This window comes from Pempheris klunzingeri, chromosome 16, assembly GCF_042242105.1.
Source record: "Pempheris klunzingeri isolate RE-2024b chromosome 16, fPemKlu1.hap1, whole genome shotgun sequence".
Taxonomy (NCBI): domain Eukaryota; kingdom Metazoa; phylum Chordata; class Actinopteri; order Acropomatiformes; family Pempheridae; genus Pempheris; species Pempheris klunzingeri.
This window is the reverse complement of record NC_092027.1, coordinates 18,455,947-18,474,311: the sequence shown is the minus strand read 5'-3', so window position 1 is coordinate 18,474,311 and position 18,365 is coordinate 18,455,947. Positions and strand designations below refer to the sequence as shown.

The following is an 18,365-nucleotide window of genomic DNA, read 5'->3' as shown; positions in this document are numbered from 1 at the left end:
CACAGATTGTACCACCACAACAGTCCTACTGATACCACTACTAACATTATTATTATGATAATAATGAAAATAAGTATTAGAATTAATATAAATATAATAATATCAATAATTACTATTATTGCTAAAATAATAACAATAATAATCATAATCATACTAATTTACAACAACTGTCTATTTGTTTTTCAACACATTTAATTAGATATTGGTAAATGTTGCAAGTTCAAGACTTTTTAAATGAACTTTACACCAAAGTGGAAGCTATCAGGGCCACTGGCTGTAAAACACAAAAGCGCTCAGGCATGACGCAGACGCTTCTCTTGACGTCATTGGGGTCCTTTGACGTTGCATTCAGGCCGTGTTTCTGTTTGGGAAAATTAAGCCAACGGACTCACCTGAATACGCCAAATCTCTGAACAAGAGTTCCTCTCAAAACACAAACTGAAACGCTTCAGCAGATTTTAAACCAAAAGCAAGACCTCTAACCTGTTTTCAGCTGAACGAAGAGAACGACTCCCCGGGGGGGTTATTTAAGTTAGCACTGTTAGCATCTGGGATTAGCTAACGTTGGTTAGCTGGCTAACAAGCTAACAACAACAACAAGGCTCTGGAGCTGTCTGTAACCAGGTGCTGCCCGCATTTGTTTGTTTGATGGCGGATCATTGTTACTAGCTTTTAGGCCTAGCTGCTGCTTGGTCCCTTTGCTCTCCGTTCCCCACATACCGTGTAATGCACAGTGGTGCATATGAGCTGGATAACGCGTCATTTCCAGCTCAAACTGTATTTTGTTTCAGACAGTGTGGAATATGGCGGAGTCCAGCGGCATGATTGAAGTCACCGTGAAGACTCTGGACTCCCAGAGCAGGAGCTACAAAGTCAGAGGCGAGGTATTACTCTTACCCTGATGCAGACACTGCTCCATTTACCCCCCCCCCCCCCCCCCTTTTCAGGTGTTGACGGGTAATGTCTTGTGTGTTGTCCCCTAGCTGACAGTGAAGCAGTTCAAGGAGCACATATCCTCGTCAGTGGAGATCCCAGTGGACAAGCAGAGGCTCATCTACCAGGGCAGAGTGCTGCAGGATGACAGGATGCTGACTGAATACAGTGAGTGAACTACAGTAGTGGAGCTGCATGATTTGGGATGGAAAGTGGCTGTTTGTCTAATCTGCGAAGGATGGGGAAGTAGATTTTTCACCTGATACTATGATACTTCAAATAGACCACCCACAGTGACTCACAGCGGTCATTTCACTTGTCTTATGCCATCACAGTATAACAGCTGAACACCATTGGTGGAACCCTAACACAATGTTTAAACAACAACTCTTGTTGTGATTGTCACTTCGATCATTAGCTGCTGCAACAGTACTGCTTGTGCTCCACCTAGCCGTGTAACTGTAATGTTTGAGTTGTGATGGTTTAGACTCAGCAGTGCTCTGAGGCTGGTTCCACCAACAGGTCTAATGCCTGGTCTTAAGCTAAGTTGGTTGTAATTGGCGTTCTTAGTCTTAGTCAGTTGCACTATCTAGGCTTAAGCCTCCCGGGCATAAATCTTACACCTTGTCAGGAGGAGATGTGAAATCAAAATCTATGCTATTTCCATGGTAACAACACAGCTTGACCATGGTGCATCTTGTATATAGACGTTACAACAAGTGGGCATTTCAACGGCAGAGAGTGATTAGAGACAGAAACAGCTCATTAGAGAATTACACTGATGAGGTGCAGATGGAGAGCTTTTGATTCTGTATGAGAGATCTATTTCATCCTGAGCCTCACTGGACCTGTTGGACTGTCTGTAGGGTGGCACAGTATGCTCACCTTGCCTCTATGCTGTCATAATTCTGAATGATTAATTTCATACCTATTCTGGACAACAAAACAAATGTGTAAACACGAAGACTTATGACTTGGGAAGTGCAGGAAACGGCTAAATAAAGTTAAAAAAAAACGTCATTCTCTTAAGTGAAAAAAGAGGTTCCGAACACAGATGTGATCTGTCCTCATCAAGACCTTGGACAGCACCATGGGCCGACGGACCAAAGGGGGCAGAGGGAGACACACTGATGGTGCTGACACACTGATCAGGACAGATCACCACACAAAGCAGAGCTCACTAATATATGGGCAGTTTTCTTTATTGTTTTTCTTGTCTGATAATGTGAAACAGCTTGGCAGTCAGCGTGGTCTTGTTGGACAGTTCTATTCAATTTGTTATTTCATTGTGCATGAAATTTCCTTTCTTTTTCTCTGATCCTCCACACGCTGCTATAACTGAGAAATCATTTGTGCCAAATTAGCAAGACAGTGCAATGAAATGAAATGTGAAAAAGAACAGCACATAACTATTATACGTTACAGAACCCAAATGGAAATACTTTTCTTGTCAAACACTAAAAAATGGTAAAGACAGTTACTTCAGTATATTTAATGCAAAATAGTAGTAATTCTACATACTTGAGAAGCAGTAACTAGGAAATGTTTTTGAAGTGTGTAATGAAGTCCATCCGTTTGTTTCTCTCAGATGTAGATGGGAAGGTAATCCACCTGGTGGAGCGTGCCCCACCTCAGGCCACCACGTCCAGGCCAGGGAGCGCAGGTGTTTCCACTGGGAGGACAGAGGGCCGCAGCAGCCACGCCTCCACCTCCACCCAGGGTGCACCACACAACCGCAACGGCAACAGTTACGTGATGCTGGGGACCTTCAACCTACCTGTCAACATCATGGACCCTCAGCAGATACAGGTGGTTATGACCCTGTTGCGTTATCGCCAAAACTTCACTGTATTTTTCAGAGCAGTTTTGCATTGTGACCGCTCGATCTTGTTAAGTCTGTAGATCTTGTTTTGCAGATCTCTGCTCAGCAGATGATGGCTGGAGTCGGTGAAAGTGGCAGGAATGCCAGGGTCAGCACCAGCACCGGGGTAAAGGCTCATTATCACCAGACGTCATTTCATTAGTCTTTTTAGCCTTTGGGTCTGTCTCTTCCTGTGAAGCTGACTGATGTTTGTGTGTATAGAGCAATGGCTTGGTGGACGTGCAGATCAATTTGGACCAGTCCGTGCAGAGTGAGCCCAGGATGAGGCTGCAGCTGGCTGAGAACCTGCTCAGAGATGCTTGCTCTCTGATCCACCGGCTGGAGGTACTGTACATGTCCTGCTTTTGATACCTAGGCTGAGAACATTAGGCTTGTTGGAGATGAGCCAGGCCTGCACAGAATCGATTGCTGGAGATCACCGCACAGCGCATGCCGGTCAGGTTTGTGTCCGACTTGATCCCAACTACATGCACATGCCGGCAACGATAACCTCGCGAGATCAAGGCGGCTGCAGTTTTTAGAGCCAGGCACCGCAGTTGCTCTCCATCGACTGCAAAACCCAGGGCATGGTGGGAAATGCCTGGCTGTCACCTGATCAAAGACATCTGCAAGGAACTGTGAGAATGTTTGGTCTGCAAGTTCAGTAATTCCTTTTCTTAAATGTAGGAATTGTATCATTTATAAATGGCAATGCCTTTACAGACATTTTCTATGTCAGCCCAACTTATTAAATAATATATGACCTCCAAAGGTTGGAGTTTTCTCTGATTCTCTTCTCAATTCTAACAGTGGCGTCGTTAAACACTTCTTTTACTACTTTCTTGTTCTTTGCTGAATGTAATGCTCACAGTGCAGTATTTAATTTAATATGAAAAAAATCTAGAAAAAAGGAATTGGACAAGAAAGAGTCCTAATGTTTTTAGAATAAAGTACTCTTACGGGATGTTGATTTTAATCATTTGCCACAGGAGGAGGTGAGTGCAGGCTGTGTCAAATGAGGTGTGTGGATGACCGTAAAGTATAGATTTGACCAAAAAGATGCTGAAATAAAATGAAACCAATTACAAGATGCATCAGTCACATAACCAGATGTGTTTTCAGACAGCAGCTGGAGCATAGTGTCCAGCATACAGCTCCTCTCAGCTGTTCTTCTGTGCAGACCTGACCACACTGCCAGCGAGTAGTAGTCATAAAGCTAATACTGTGCTGTTGTTCTTATGTAATCTGTCGTAACATTGTGACTTCATTATCAGGATATCAACTGTTTGCTTGTTCTTCTTCCTGTGAAATTACCACTTTATTGTCGTATCATTACTGCCTTTTCCCTACAAAATGCTAGCCTATGTCATTCTCCACGCTCAGATTTGAACAGTGGTCCCTCTTGAATACTACGCAGATACCCTAAATAGGTGGTAAACACCAAGTTAGTATCACATTCTGGTGAATCTGCACCATGGAAGATCATGCTACATCAGTTTCTGTTTGCACTCTAACTATCTAACTATCCTAACTTGATCACTGAGGTGAGATCTGAAGTTTTAAAGAGCATCTTATTTATATGATTTCAACAGGTTTTTGGATCCATGAATGTTGGAGAAATATCACTGTGGTGCATTTTGCTGATGTTATGGGTTAAATATATACGCTCCGAGCTGTGCATGTTTCCCCTGCAGCTCACTGGCTCCTCAGATTGATGCCAACAGGACAGCACTGGGAGTTCACGTGTGCTGTGATGTGTTGATGTGTTGCAGGGAGTGTCCAGTGACAGTAGTCCCCATCCACAACCAGAGGCACTCCAGTCCTCTTCGTCCTTGCTGCCCTCCTCCTCTGTTAGAGGGGCTGCATCGCCAGAGCCCATGAACACCACCTCTCCTCCTGCTCCATCTTCCTCCACCTCCAGCCAAACTGAAGGACCAGCCAACACAGAGGCCAAGTAAGTCAAAGCTGTGGACTGAATGGCCCCATTGTTGACATGTGATCTGTATCTATATATGTTATGAGAATAATGACTTTCTTTGTATTGTGATTTAGTAAAAAAGCATTCTTGTTATCTTGATGATGTGACTCAGTAGTGTGTTATACAGGACCATGAGCTCTTTAAGATAAGATCCTGCCTGACCATTAAGAGCCTTGTAAGTGAGGAGAAGGATGTTGAATTCTATTCTGGATTTTTCATGGACTGTGCCCGCATGTTCATGCATCAGATCGCAATATTAAAATTAGTTATGCTGGACTGGCAAGGGGTCTCCACTCCAAGTGAAAGGACTGGGAGGGGAGACCAGTTAGCTACTGCTTCTACAAGCTTTTGCCAAGGGGCTTGAGGTGCATATTACATGTTAATACCAGGTGGAAAATGGGTAAAAGACACTGTGTTGTTTTACCTTAAAAATCTTTTTAGATGCCTCTGCAGAATTCCTTAAAATGAACATACAATGAATTTAATAAGTCCAACAAGCACATCCGAGTGAGGAGAGGACCAGAATGTATAAAACGTCTTAAAAATGGCTTCAAGAAATAACTATACTTTGACTTATTAGTGAAAGGTAAGAAGAAGCTTAACTTTAAGCCAAGTCAAGGTGTGATTGTTCAGAGCTGAGTGACTCGTCAGTGTTGTGAAATATGAACTACAGTCCCATCTGCCCTCAGTTGGATAGACCCTCCAGCACTGAAACAGCCAAGGGCACATCTCAAGACTGGTGTGTCGTGGCTCCATCATCAGTTGTTGTAGCTTCTTACGCGTCGCGTCATGATTAACCAGCAGCCCGATACCAGCCCAACCTGACAGGCGCAGGATGCCAGGAAAGAAAAAGGGTGCAGCATTGGATCATTTTGTGTATAATAGTGAGCAGCAACCAGCGCCTCATGTGGGACGCCCCACAATGTCCCAACAGAGCACCGATGACATGATAATCTCCTAGTCTGACACAGTGACCATTTTAACAGACTCAAATATTGTGTGGTCTTAATCTGCACCAGACCACCAACACAGGTATGCTTTAATGTAAGGAAACGTATCAGAGGAGAGCTTAACATTCCAGACGGCATTCCATTTCTGTAATTGTTGGTCCGATTGAACAGCACAGTGTTCACCAGCTGGCTCTCTGTCTTCTGTCCTCAGTCACCCGAGTCCGGGAGAATTTGTGGAGGTTCTTTCTGAGGTCAGGAGGGTGGAGGAGAGGTTACGTCCCTTCATAGAGAGATCCCACTCAATCCTTGGAGCAGCCACCTCAGCAGACTACAACAACAATGTAAGGAGGAAGTGCATGAGGCTGAAAGCAAATCACATTCCAATATGATCTCTAAGAAAGAAAGTGAAGGATCACATTGTGACATGTAACTAGTGTACTGATGCTCATGCTGCCAGACATTTACACATTCAGCAGGCAAACTTTCATCTCTCCTGTCTGTATAAGGAAATGCAATTAGTGGCTCCTTTACTCAGTATGAGCTGTGCGCAGTATGCTAATCTTTATAGTGCACTGTTTTTGCAAGAAATCAACATTCTTCATTGTTTTGCAGTGGAATACATTTACACACCATGGTTTCTTCTCTTCTGTGCAGTTGTGTATGTTGCTGCCTTCCATTCTGTGCCTACAAAGCATCAATACTGTTGTAGTCCCCATTAGAGGTGATTGCCAATACATGTTCTTATGGGAATTCCTGGTCCCACCTTTCATTTGACTCCAAAATGTATTCACACTTAGTGTAGTAAACTGATTGCTATTGTTATGCAATTTACGGAGCACATTCATGCTCAGCAGGAGACAAATGCTTTTGATTTGAGTCCATAACCTTTCCTGTAATTTCAGGACTTTCAGCACTGCCAGTGCTGGTCAGGCTCTCAGAGCAGATCAATTAGAACTATGTTCTCTGTAGTGTCCCGCTCACAGGTGCTGACAAAGCAGAGGCTGTTTTTGTCACAACTGTCCAAAGCTGTGTCATAACAGTCTGTCTTCATTCACAGACCCAGGAGAGAGAGGAGGATCAGCGCGTTCTCAACCTGGTCGGAGATTCTCTGCGTCTCCTTGGCAACACCTTAGTTGTCCTCAGCGACCTACGCTGTAACCTCACGACCTCTCCTCCACGCCACCTGTATGCGGTTCGTCCCATGGCCCACTATACTCAGCCGATCCTGCTCCAGGCTGGTCTGCCACACATGGCCATGCCAGTAGGTTCACACCACGCTGATCTTCTGTGTGGAATAATGATGTCTGTCAGCTGTTGAGAAATACAGTCGTGTGAAGAGATACAGTGAGAACAGAATAAATAGTTACTGAATATACATAACTACTGCTATGCACTGCGGTGTTTGCATTAAGAAAATGTTTTCTATAATCTCAGTGTGTCTCTCTCCAGATTAATTTAGGGACGACATTGACCGTGGCATCTAATGGGAGACAGGCAGCTGAAGGCCAAAACCAGCCTTCTCAGGGTGCTGGCCAATCAGAACAGCAAGCTACAGGCCAGGCTCCATCGCTTCAGTCAAATGGGACCACTCATCAGCAAGCACCGGGAGGACCCCGAGTGATCCGGATCACTCACCAGACCATGGAGCCTGTGGTCATGATGCAGATGAACATTGATGGTATGTGCCGCCATGTCAACATAAAACTTTACCATACATGTTAGTGTGGCTATGGACACATGGGCTTCTGTGACTTGTCTGAAATGGACACTCTCAATCAATCAATCAGTCAATCAGTCAATCAGTCTTTATTTATATAGCGCCAAATCATATCAGCATTATCTCAAGACACTTTCCATAAAGAGCAGGTCTACACCAAACTCCGTGATCTCTCTGATCCTATCCCAACCAAAGCTTACAAGTAGTCGGTACATAATATTCAGTTTTTTGGTGGTTTTTATTGTTTGGCTAATGTCTAACTGTCTTTCTGACAGAATATGTCTGGGCCCTGTCTGAAGTTGACACGGTCTGCTGCACTTCTTTCTTCCAGCAGATGGCAACATTTGCAAGCCAGTCAAATCTGAGAACCGAGCGAACTGTTAATAAGAAGGGCATTTATCTTCCTGCTTGTGATCTCACATCACAACATCCTACACATTAACAGCATTTATTTTTATTATCGATTTGATCCAAAAATCTATCAACCCAAGCACTAACTGGTTGACTGACTTTGGAGATACAGCGTCACAATTTCAATAATCACAATGACAACATTGAATTCGTTGGAATCCAGAAGCACATAAGGTACATGTCTGATCCTGTTCCTGTGTCTCTGCTTCCGCTTCAGTGTGAGCTGTTGGACACAGCAAAGCACAACAAGGCACATGATTTCACGTGCTTAAACTGGACTTGATCTAAACCTTGACAGGGAAAGATGGCTGTTTCATCTACTGAAGAGGCAGATGTGTGATATTACAATCATAATATATATATAATATAAATAACTCTATGATTTTATGTATCATATTTGAAGCAGCAGTCTCGAGCAGCCCTTCCTTGTTCTGTTTGATGAGTGTGGCACCACCGTCCTGTCTCCTGACCACGCTGTCTCACCATCACCCTGTTTCACTGCCACCCCTGGTTCCACCAGCACCATGTCTCACCACCATCCCTCCTGACCCCCCCCTGTGAAGCTGATGGATTTCTGCTCTTGTTGTGTTCAACAGGTGAGTCAGCTGCTGGGTCTCAGGTTCCAGGACAGCCGAATGCTGCAGGTCCGCCTGGTGAGTGCTGCTCTGTGATTAGATAGTTTGTTGCTATGGTGACAGCTGTGTCTTTCTTTAAGACACAGAAACTGATTTATTTGGAACATTAAGTGTACATACATAGAGATATGCTTTCAGGACAAACTTCCCTCTGTATCCGCAGTGACTCCTGTCCACCTTCCAGGACTTCCCCCTGAATTCTTGCAGGCCATTGTGCACCAGATCTCCCACCAAGCTGCTGCCATGGCCGTTGCAGCCACAGCAGGCCACCCAGTACAGGTGGCAACTGGCCCTGGCTCAACACCAAGCACTGAGGGAGCTGCTTCACCACAGCCCCCCCATCCTGCTCAGGGCAGGGTTGTCATCACCAGACCTTCCTTTTCCCCCCGCATCCCTCAGCCAATGGGAACCAGGGGAACCACCATCAACCTGAGGGGCACAGTACCCACAGCTGGCCAGCAGCTAGGACAGGTAAGACAAACACATAGTGGATAGACAGTAGCTAGTCTTCTTAATTAGCTAGTCTTGGTCTTCTTAACAAAAAACTAAACGCAATTTGGTAATACAATTGGTAAACATCTGGATATCAACTGAAACAACAAACTGAAAAATCTGCCGTCACATCAATAGTAGGTATCTCTGGGAAAAACCCCCCCAAAAGTCAACACTACACTACAGCAAAGCACTTCAGCTCATGCCCAACAACATGTCTTCAGGTTTAGGTGGATACCCAGTAGAATTTAAGAAACATTTCCCCCCCATCTTTAAAATGACACACCGTATGAATAATGGTGTGATTACACTTCTCCCTGAACCAAAACACTGCTCCAACTATGTTATTATTATCATCAGTAATGACTGATGCTGACATTGTAAGCTGAGCTTTGGCAATAAGACTTGACTCTGTAAGCAGTCAGAAGAAAACATGCAAAGATTATTCTGCACAACTCATCTCTATAAAACTTTACACTTTATGCAGAAAAGGTGTTTCACAGCCTACGCTGGCCTTTTCTCTTCATGTTCTAAAATCATTTTGGCTTTGGCCATTACTTTACTAAGTGCACCAAGACTCCAAGTAACACATTCTCAGCATGTGGAACCACCAGCGGACAAATATTGAGATCATGCAATGTAAACAGAGGTACCGTCCGTCCTGATTAAAAGCTTGACTGGTCTGAGTCCAAGATCCTGATCCTCCTAAGGGCCCAGGATTAAAATAAGTATACTTCAAAAACCCAAACAATATGGCGGACTCGATGTACCAAATTTCTGCCACCACTTCCTTTCCAACCAGCCTCGGTATATTTGACACTGGACAAGCAAATCCTGTTCTGACATTGAACAGACCATCTGTAAGGATCTCCCCATTAATCACTGCATGATTGTTGCATTAATAGCTAAATCAGTTAAGACCCCCAGCTGTTCTAAATCTAACACCATAAATACCTCTCACTCCCTGGTGGAACACAAATGACACACACACTGCACACACAACGCCCTCAGAGATCCTCAGCCTCTCTCCTCACTCTCACTCCACACCATCTCTAAAACTTCATCATAATAGCATTCCTTTAGCCAGGAAAACCATCTTACTCACCTGGAAAGATGGAATAAAATGATCAATAAACCACTGGCTCAATAAAAGACCATGCAAACCCAGACAGTCTCATCCCATTAATGCCCATCTTTGTGCTGTTGCAAATACTTCTGATATCCACCTATTATAAACCATAATGTGTAGGGTTACAACTAAAGATTATTTTCCTAATCAGTTATTTTTTTGATCAATACATCAGAAAAGATCTTAAAGTGCCATCCAGTGTACTGTAGCCCAAGATCAAGTGATCAGATGACCAACAGTCCGAAACACAAGACAATCAATGTGTTATAATGTTAAGACAAGGAGACACAGCACGTTAGAAAAGCTTAAAGAAGACATTTCTTTATTTTTCCTTCTTTAAAAATGACTCAAAAGGTTAAAGTTGTCCATTTGTTTTCCACCAGTTGACCAATTGATAATCAACTGAGTGTTGCAGCTCTAGCTAATTCCTGCGGTGTGCTGAATAATAGAGATGAATGACCTGTTGTGCAATGAGCATGAAGCTGCTTGTTTAGCTCTGCCTCCTCTCCCCCTCTGTGAGCAGGGCACACCTCCGGCTCCCTCCTCCCTCACCCAGATGATCAGCGGCCTGGTTGGACAGCTCCTGACGCCGGGGCAGCCAGGTCTGTGTCAGCTCTGTTTTACATTTAGAGTAGCTGACGAAGCAAAGTCAGCCAGTACTGGCATAAAATGCTCACCACCGTCCTCTACACGTCTCCACCCCAAAGAGAGAGAATTCTGTTTTATGGCCTCCCACTGTAGAACCTGGTAGACTCTTATATATTCACGGTTACCCTCTTCTAGAGCTTTTGGTGCTATCCCAAGGTTTGGTGGTTAGCAAATGCAGCTTGTGCTATTATGGTCATGTTTGATCCCCTCCCCAAATACAACCACCTGTTGTCACATGGCCACAGTTCATACTTAGATCATGTGATGACACCTGAGCAAAATCCATTTACAGAAGAAGATCATGGAATGTGGTTGAAGGCTCCATGAAAAGCAAGTTAGTGAGCCTGATTTTAGGACTATCCACCACAAATTTGTGCTGCCAGCATTAAAGATTAACCTACAAACTCAACGTTAGTCACCCATTCACCCATCATTCATTCCGGAGGAATCTAAGTTAGAATCTAAGTTAGAATATCCCATTCAGTATTTATCCTGTTAAAAAACTACTATTATAGTAGAATACTATCTGATATATCATTACTGGATCTATTTTAGAGTGTGGATGTCAGTATCAATATCAGGGCTGTATTTATTTTAATCTGTTGTCCTAACTCCTCCAGGTGACCCCACGTTCACGTCCTCTTCAGCCAGCTCTCAGTCTTCCTTCTCTACCTCTTCTTCGTCTGATTCCTCCACCGTGTCTCCTCCCCCTCCCACTGCCAACACCTCTGGACAGACATCCACCCACACCACCAGTACTACCTCCATGGGCCAGGCAGAAGAGGGCGGTCCTGAGGGGAGCGTGGCCCTGCTCCTGGGCTCTCTGCTAGGAGGAGCAGCTGGGCCAGGGGGTCCTGGATCCGGACCCGCTCCCTCCATCACTGTGACGCTGCCCGGGGTGCCTGGCTTTTTCCAGGCCATGTCAGACTTCACACAGGTGAGATCATATAGTGCAACAATGTGGTGGCATGCAGAGTTTGTCCTTGTTTCAAACGGGTGGCTCCCCTGTCCTGAGGGCCACAACATGTTCCTGACTGATTAATTGGTGTTCTGTGATTCTTTAAGCATACTACAGAACTGTGACTATTAGTGTAAGATCTTTTTAGGAGGTGTTGACTTGTATTGACTCAAAATGCGCCCATATGCAGTAGATCTCTTGGTGTGTACAGGTTGGACTGTGCCATGACAGTGTTGTTTCTTCTCAGCCCACTACCAGTGGCCCGGGTGCCGTGCGCCCCCCTCAGTCCGGCAGTCCTGCCCCGCCTCAGGGCAGCATCGGTGCAGGTGGAGACTCCCTGAGCCCGGAGCTGTTCACCGGCATTGTGCAGGGAGTGCTGTCCACCATAATGAGCTCTCTGGGGGCACAGCAGGGCAGCAGAGAAAGCATTGCCGAGTTCATCCAGAGACTGTCCCAGACCAGCAATGTGTTCACTCCTGGCTCTGGAGATGCTGTGGGTGAGTCACGAGACATGAGAATGGATGTAATGTATCATCATAGTGACTGTTTTACTTCAAGTCCAATGTGCCAGAAACACACTTAAGACATCAGCATTCTATCACGTTCTTAGAGGGAATTAACAGTTGACACCATTTTCTATGATTGTCATGAGTATACAAATGAACTGGCTCTCATCCTGGCAGGGTTCTTTGGTGACCTGCTGTCCCTGGTGTGTCAGAGCTTCTCCATGGTGGATATGGTGCTGTTGCTTCATGGAAACGCCCAGCCTCTGAGCCGCATTCGGCCTCAGCTCAATGACTTCTTCACTGAACACTACCTCCAGGGTAGAGAGCCCACTGATGCTAACATAGCTGTGAGTACTGTAGAGAGAGTTTCTCACACACTATATGGGCTGTATTCAGCGATAATGGCATGATGATGGCATCATTACTGTGCTGCTGTCATTCCTGTCAGGGCATTGGTTGATTTTAATAGTACTGATACTATTACGATGACTTAAATGACCTTTATGTCCTGAGGGTTCATGGTAGGTGAGGCTGGTTCTTGTTGTTCCTGTTTTGTGTGAGCTCACCAAACCAGATTCTAATCAACTACATTGAAATGGTGAGAGTTTGATGGCTTTCAGTTGGGCTGTCTGAATCAAGGGTCATTTTGTACCCCTAAAGACGTGGCACAGACAGGCTCTAGTTCTATGAGTTAAGATGACTTTATAAGCCGAACTAAAGCATGTTACATCAAGAGATGGGGTCACAGTTTTTCAGATCTACAGTAGCACAGTGGCACGTCCACATCCACACTGAAACAGGTGTTTGCTCACTCCTCTCGGCCATTGGAAGCTTCTTACTACGAGGTCTCTTAATGGCGAGTATGAGCAGCAAGCAGAAACGTGTGGGCGGGGGGGGGCAGGCGGTATGGCTTTAAGACAAGCTTGCGTGCATTTTGTCTTTTTTCTGTAATCTTTCCACTAAAAGTTCTCCACACTGGAAAGCTTTGAACGGTTCCAATTGGCTGCTGCATGTTGGCTGTCCAGACATGAGCAGAGTCTCTCAGGTCTGGTGTCTTGTTGGCGGTAAATGGTCTGTATTTGGTGACCATTCTTTCACACACATTCACACACTGAAGCTAGTCGGGTAGGACTTGCTAGTAGGAGCCAGTTCGGTGTCTTGCCCAAGGACACTTCGGCATGCTGACTCATAGGAGCCGGGGATCAAACCAGCGACCCTCTGATTGATGCCATGCAGTGTCATGGTCTGTTGATCTGTTCATCTGATTTGTCACAGTGAAGACTTTTCCACATTGTTCTCTCTGCAGACAGCAGCTGAGGACCTCATCAACGGACTGGAAGAGTACATCGCTGAGAGCTTTGTAAGGAGCAGCCTGTCACACACACACACCTCACATTAGCTCACTATGTAGTGATGGACCACAGTCAGCTGTGTGTGTTGTGTCCAGGCCTCAGTGACTGTCCGAGAGGGAGTGGACATCGTTCAGACCAACCTCTCTTTCCTCAGGCAGCAGTTCACACAGATGGCCTCTCATATCCTGCACTGCACCGGTACGTTCAGATGGAGGGGGTTCTGTTAGTCTAGTTGTCACCTACCTAGAGCCCAGGCTGTAGATACAGTGACTTACAGGCAATGGAAGGAATAAGTTAATGAACATCACCCATTCAAAGCTCTAGGCTGTTGTTTGTCAAGCCTCTCAGAGTGGGAAATCAGTCCTAACTGGCTGAAGAGTGAACTTTGGAGTCAAAGCACGATTCCCCTCTGGTACCCATTGAAATGACTCCTATCTGTGCTGACATGGAGGAGGATTCCCAACATTATGTGGTGGGACATGTTCATTGATGACTGTGAGTCTTAGGTTAGGTGAGTTAAGGTATCTTTCTTTGAGTCTCCGCAGAACCTCAGTGAGAACTCTGTCACAACCAGCAGCTCTGCAGTAAGGCATCAGACTTCTAGACGTCCTCAGATAATCCACACACAGATGAATTCCTTTCTCTAGTGGTTGTTCTCAGAAGGATTCAGTTCAGAGGGCTGATGGAGGATTTGATGTGTTTGGGGTATTTTCTCATTTCTTGTTAGATGTGTTAACGAGGTCGGCCTGCTGTGTTCTGTAAGCCCACACTGAGGGAGGTGTGAGCGGTTTCCTGTCTTGGTTTTCTCTTTGATCAGATCACACGTTTGGCCCCCGGCTGCTGTTGCTGTGCACTCAGGGCCTGTTCGAGTGTTTGGCTCTGAACCTGTACTGCCTCGGAGGAGAGCAGAGGGCTCTGACTGCTGTCATCAACCATCGCATCGTCAGTATCCATCATCTCTAACCCCAGTGTTATGCTTTAGTCATGTGATACAAGGTGACCTGCGTGTCTGTGTGTGTGTGTGTGTGTGTGTGTGTGTGTGTGTGTGTGTGTGTGCAGAGGAGGATGTCTGCTGAAGTCAATCCCAGTCTGGTCAACTGGCTGACCAGTATGATGTCTATGAGGCTGCACGTCATTCTGGAGCACAATCCAGTCAGTGAGGACCAAATCCAGCACTACGTCATCTATGTACAGGTAATAAAAAGTGGCCCACTGTGCTGAGTGGATTTCATAAATGTTTATTGATCCAGGAATACCTCCAGTGCCTCTAAAACCACAATGTCTGTCCACTTTGTTCACTGCTTGGACAAACAGGACCGGGTCCATTCAGTGACAGTTGCTTTCATTTAAATGATTAGATGATTACAAACCGAGGACTCGTGCAGGAATCTGGATCGGCAGGATGAAGTTATGATCACAACGAACAAAATCTTGTAGTTTCAACAACACTGTGTTCACTGTCGTCCCAGGGGCAGTTGAACTGGAGGACAGAGGCTGAGGTGGACCCGCCATCAGAGAGTCCCAGCGTGGAGGTGAGTCATTTCTATTAGTGGTGAGATAGGACTGAACAGTGGTGGTCTGTGTTTGGTTACCATCAGAGACCACCAACAGGAGTGAGGGCGTCGGCCTTTAGAAACACTTCACCAGTTTATGTAGCAGTTCATTATCAGAGCTTCCCTAACACAGCTGCTCACTGTAGGTTGTATCAGACATGAGTCCACATATTTAACCAGGACAGTATTTAGGCTGCTTGTGGTGAATGTGTTTATTGTGACTGGTCATTTCTGTCACTTTTGCTTTGTATGAACTCTTTTTTTAGTGACTGCTCATTTTAGCTGCTGTCCTGCTTCACAGCTGGTACAGAAAAGGTAGATTTAGTACCTGGAACACGAGGAACGTAAAATCATCACCTTCTGCACATGTTTCATGTGACTTGGCAGATGGAGGAGAGTTTGTCCCCGGCTGCAGCCACCACCGCAGAGGAGGCGATGGCTTCATCAGGAGATGGAGGAGAGAGGGGGGCATCACCTGGAGGGAACACCGCTTCATCGGGGGAAGCTCAGTGTCCCGCTGGGGCCCCGGCACGACAGGAGGAGGTGGCCGCCGAGGTGGAGCAGTGGGCAGCAGCTGTTCCACCTGTAAGGACTCATGTTTTCTCAGCACTATCAACCTAGTCCCACTTCCTAACAGTCACTGGTCAGGAGGAGCTTTGTGAATGATGTTTGTACACCGTCATACACAAAGCTCACAACTGACACTGATCTGAACATGAGACCTGTGAGTTGACCCCCCCCCCCCCATCTGAAATCAAACACGGTGTAGGGGTCACAGGAGCCAGGGAGAATCAACACACCAAAATAAATGAGAAACAGCACAGATTGGGGTTTACAGAGGTCAAACACAGCACCCTACTGCTGCACTAATAAACACACCATGATGTGCACATACAGTAAATTGTGAGCTGCATTTAGTACCATCATGTGACCGGGTGACGCCTGTATGATGTCCTGCTCAGGAATGGGTTCCCCTCATCAGACATGACATGCTGTCTCAGAGGAAGATCAAAGCCCAGCCCCCGCTGTCTGACGCCTACCTGCATGGGATGCCCGCCAAGAGGAGGAAGGTGAGCAGTGCAGTTTGATGCAGGTGTAGTCTCACTTGTTGTCAGGGCTTTAACTCTGAAGGAGAAAAGGTGTTGTAGCGACTGTAGCTTGATCAAATAGAACAGAGCTGTTTGCTTGCATGCAGACACACAGTGTTGAAACTGATGTCCCACAGACGGAGTAGAGTAACGGTGTTTCCGTCCTCAGACGACCCAGAGCGAAGGACCTCACCTGTCCCTGTCAGACGCCGTCAGCCGAGCTGCTCGCGCCGCTGGAGTCCTGCCTGTCACCGCTCCAAACAGCCTGCAGGTGGAGCTGGAGAGGCCGGAGCTGCAGGAAGCATACAGCAAGCAGGTAATGCACCGACACAGATGGAGGATGGTCTTGGGTGAAGTTATGCTGCCTTCAGTTTTAGATAACTAGCATGAGTGGAACATGGAAACCAGGATAAGCAGCACAAAGTTACACACTGTAGAAAACTCTCAGCTAGTTCTAAAAGAAAAGAAAGGTCATTGTCTGTGTGTGTGTCTGTGTGTGTCTGTGTGTCTGTGTGTCTGTGTGCGTGTCTGTGTGTGTCTGTGTGTCTGTGTGTCTGTCTGTGTGTCTGTGTGCGTGTCTGTGTGTGTCTGTGTGTGTGTGTGTGTGTGTGTGTGTGTGTGTGTGTGTGTGTGTGTGTGTGTGTGTGTGTCTGTGTCTGTGTCTGTGTGTGTGTGTGTGTGTGTGTGTCCTCCTGCCAGGTGAAAAGTGACATCAAAGAGCGAGTGAGAGACAATCCGGACTACAACGCCCAGAGATTCCCCAACACACACCAAGCTTTCTCCGTCGAAGACTCGTAATCCTCCAGGGCCCCGAGCCGAGCTGGCCAGGATGTGTTCACTGTACCTGCGGCATGGAACTCTGGCTCATGTAGTGTTTTACCATTCCATCATAAACACGAGCTGGAAGAAGGACAGCTGCTGACTTCATCGCTCCTCCTCCTCATGTCACATCACCTGCTGTAGTTTGGTTAGAATGGAAAGAGCAGACCGCCGACTGTGACCCTGTAGGCTTCCACGCGGGGTCCAGGGAACTTCTGGGGTCCCCGTCATGCTAGAACAGTCCCTCCTCTCCTGGACACCTCAGAACCAGTGAGTGATCTGACAGCTGTAGGTCAGCAGAGGACTGGGGGGGGTCACAGGGAACAAAGATCTGGATTCATCTCCAAAATAATCCTCTGCAGGTCTGAATCTGAGCATCAGAGCTGAGATGCCACGGAGTGTTTCTGTGTGCTCACGCCTAAAGCCAAACTCATGTTCGCCTCGTCTCTTACCTGCGTGAGTTAACCATGAGCGCACTGGTGTTCTTCCACAAGTAACACCTTTCTCACTCGAGCTGAAGAAGTTCCAACGGCACTCACGTCTCTGAGCACATCTTCCCATCCTTGCAAAACTTAGAATCGCTTTTGGTGGTAACAGAGTTGTAATGTTTTAAGAACATGAGAATAAATGTTAGGAGAAATAGTTCTACTGCCAGACTAAAGTTATGTTGAAGATATTAGAAGTCTAAAGTGAAAAAGAAGTAAGTAGTAATGAGAAACTTCAACTATTTTCTCATTGTTGACTTTTTCTTGTTCTGATTTCATTCTTATTTCAAGAATACGTTTTTCATCAAATATCAAGGATTGAGCCGTCGTACTGAGCATTTCTGTCCTATGTTGCTAAGGCAGTGTTGTTCTAATGTGTCTGAGCATCAGGAGAACCTGTGAGTGAGTGATGTCATAGAGTCATCTAACTGTTGGCATCAGATTGACATGTTTTAGAATCATGACCACAGATTTCTTGGTGAAAACATCGAGGCTTATTTTTTGTTGTTTGTTTGTATGTCACGTCTATCACTGACATCTGAGTCTGTTGACACAGATGCTTCAGTCACCGTGTGTTCAGCTGTAGCAGGACTGAAACGTGCTGGTGGTACATGTGTGCTAGTTAACATCACTGAAATAAACAACTTCTAAATCAATGTTTCTCAGCTACTTTATTCAGGTTCTAGAACCCACGAGGGATCACAGAGACAAATCTGTGGAATCTCATGATGGAACTTCATGGATGGACCGGAGGAATGATTAGTGATCAGTAACAGTATCAATAATGGCATGCTAGTGTGAAACATCTGAGCTTACCTGAAAATAAATGAAACAATGAATTTAGTATTCT

The 18,365-nt window shown here is 45.8% G+C and overlaps 1 protein-coding gene across 4 annotated transcripts; it reads left to right on the top strand.

Moving 5' to 3' along the window:
• Positions 1-363: 363 nt before the first annotated feature.
• On the top strand, positions 364-18,171 carry bag6l (BCL2 associated athanogene 6, like). Of its 4 annotated transcripts, none has more exons than XM_070846153.1 (25): positions 364-624; positions 796-884; positions 984-1,101; positions 2,522-2,742; positions 2,850-2,921; positions 3,017-3,139; positions 4,567-4,748; positions 5,934-6,063; positions 6,780-6,983; positions 7,172-7,400; positions 8,447-8,503; positions 8,649-8,956; positions 10,630-10,708; positions 11,375-11,691; positions 11,960-12,209; positions 12,396-12,565; positions 13,525-13,578; positions 13,666-13,768; positions 14,388-14,512; positions 14,630-14,764; positions 15,040-15,102; positions 15,511-15,708; positions 16,086-16,193; positions 16,381-16,527; positions 16,911-18,171. In XM_070846153.1, the coding sequence occupies exons 2-25, from the start codon at positions 804-806 to the stop codon at positions 17,007-17,009; spliced, it is 3,573 nt and encodes a 1,190-aa protein (XP_070702254.1). In that variant the 5' UTR covers positions 364-624; positions 796-803; the 3' UTR covers positions 17,010-18,171. The 4 variants fall into 4 exon arrangements, with proteins under 4 accessions (XP_070702254.1, XP_070702252.1, XP_070702255.1 ...); XM_070846151.1 differs by having other exon boundaries at positions 792-884; XM_070846154.1 differs by lacking the exon at positions 16,911-18,171 and having other exon boundaries at positions 792-884; positions 16,349-16,462.
• Positions 18,172-18,365: the final 194 nt, after the last annotated feature.

Bases quoted from the DNA above. Each gene is read 5' to 3' on its own strand.
- bag6l (XM_070846153.1), top strand. From the start codon at position 804: ATGGCGGAGTCCAGCGGCATGATTGAAGTCACCGTGAAGACTCTGGAC. The intron at 1,102-2,521 runs GTGAGTGAACTA...TGTTTCTCTCAG, and splicing joins CAGGATGCTGACTGAATACA to ATGTAGATGGGAAGGTAATC. The intron at 13,579-13,665 runs GTAAGGAGCAGC...TGTTGTGTCCAG, and splicing joins AGTACATCGCTGAGAGCTTT to GCCTCAGTGACTGTCCGAGA.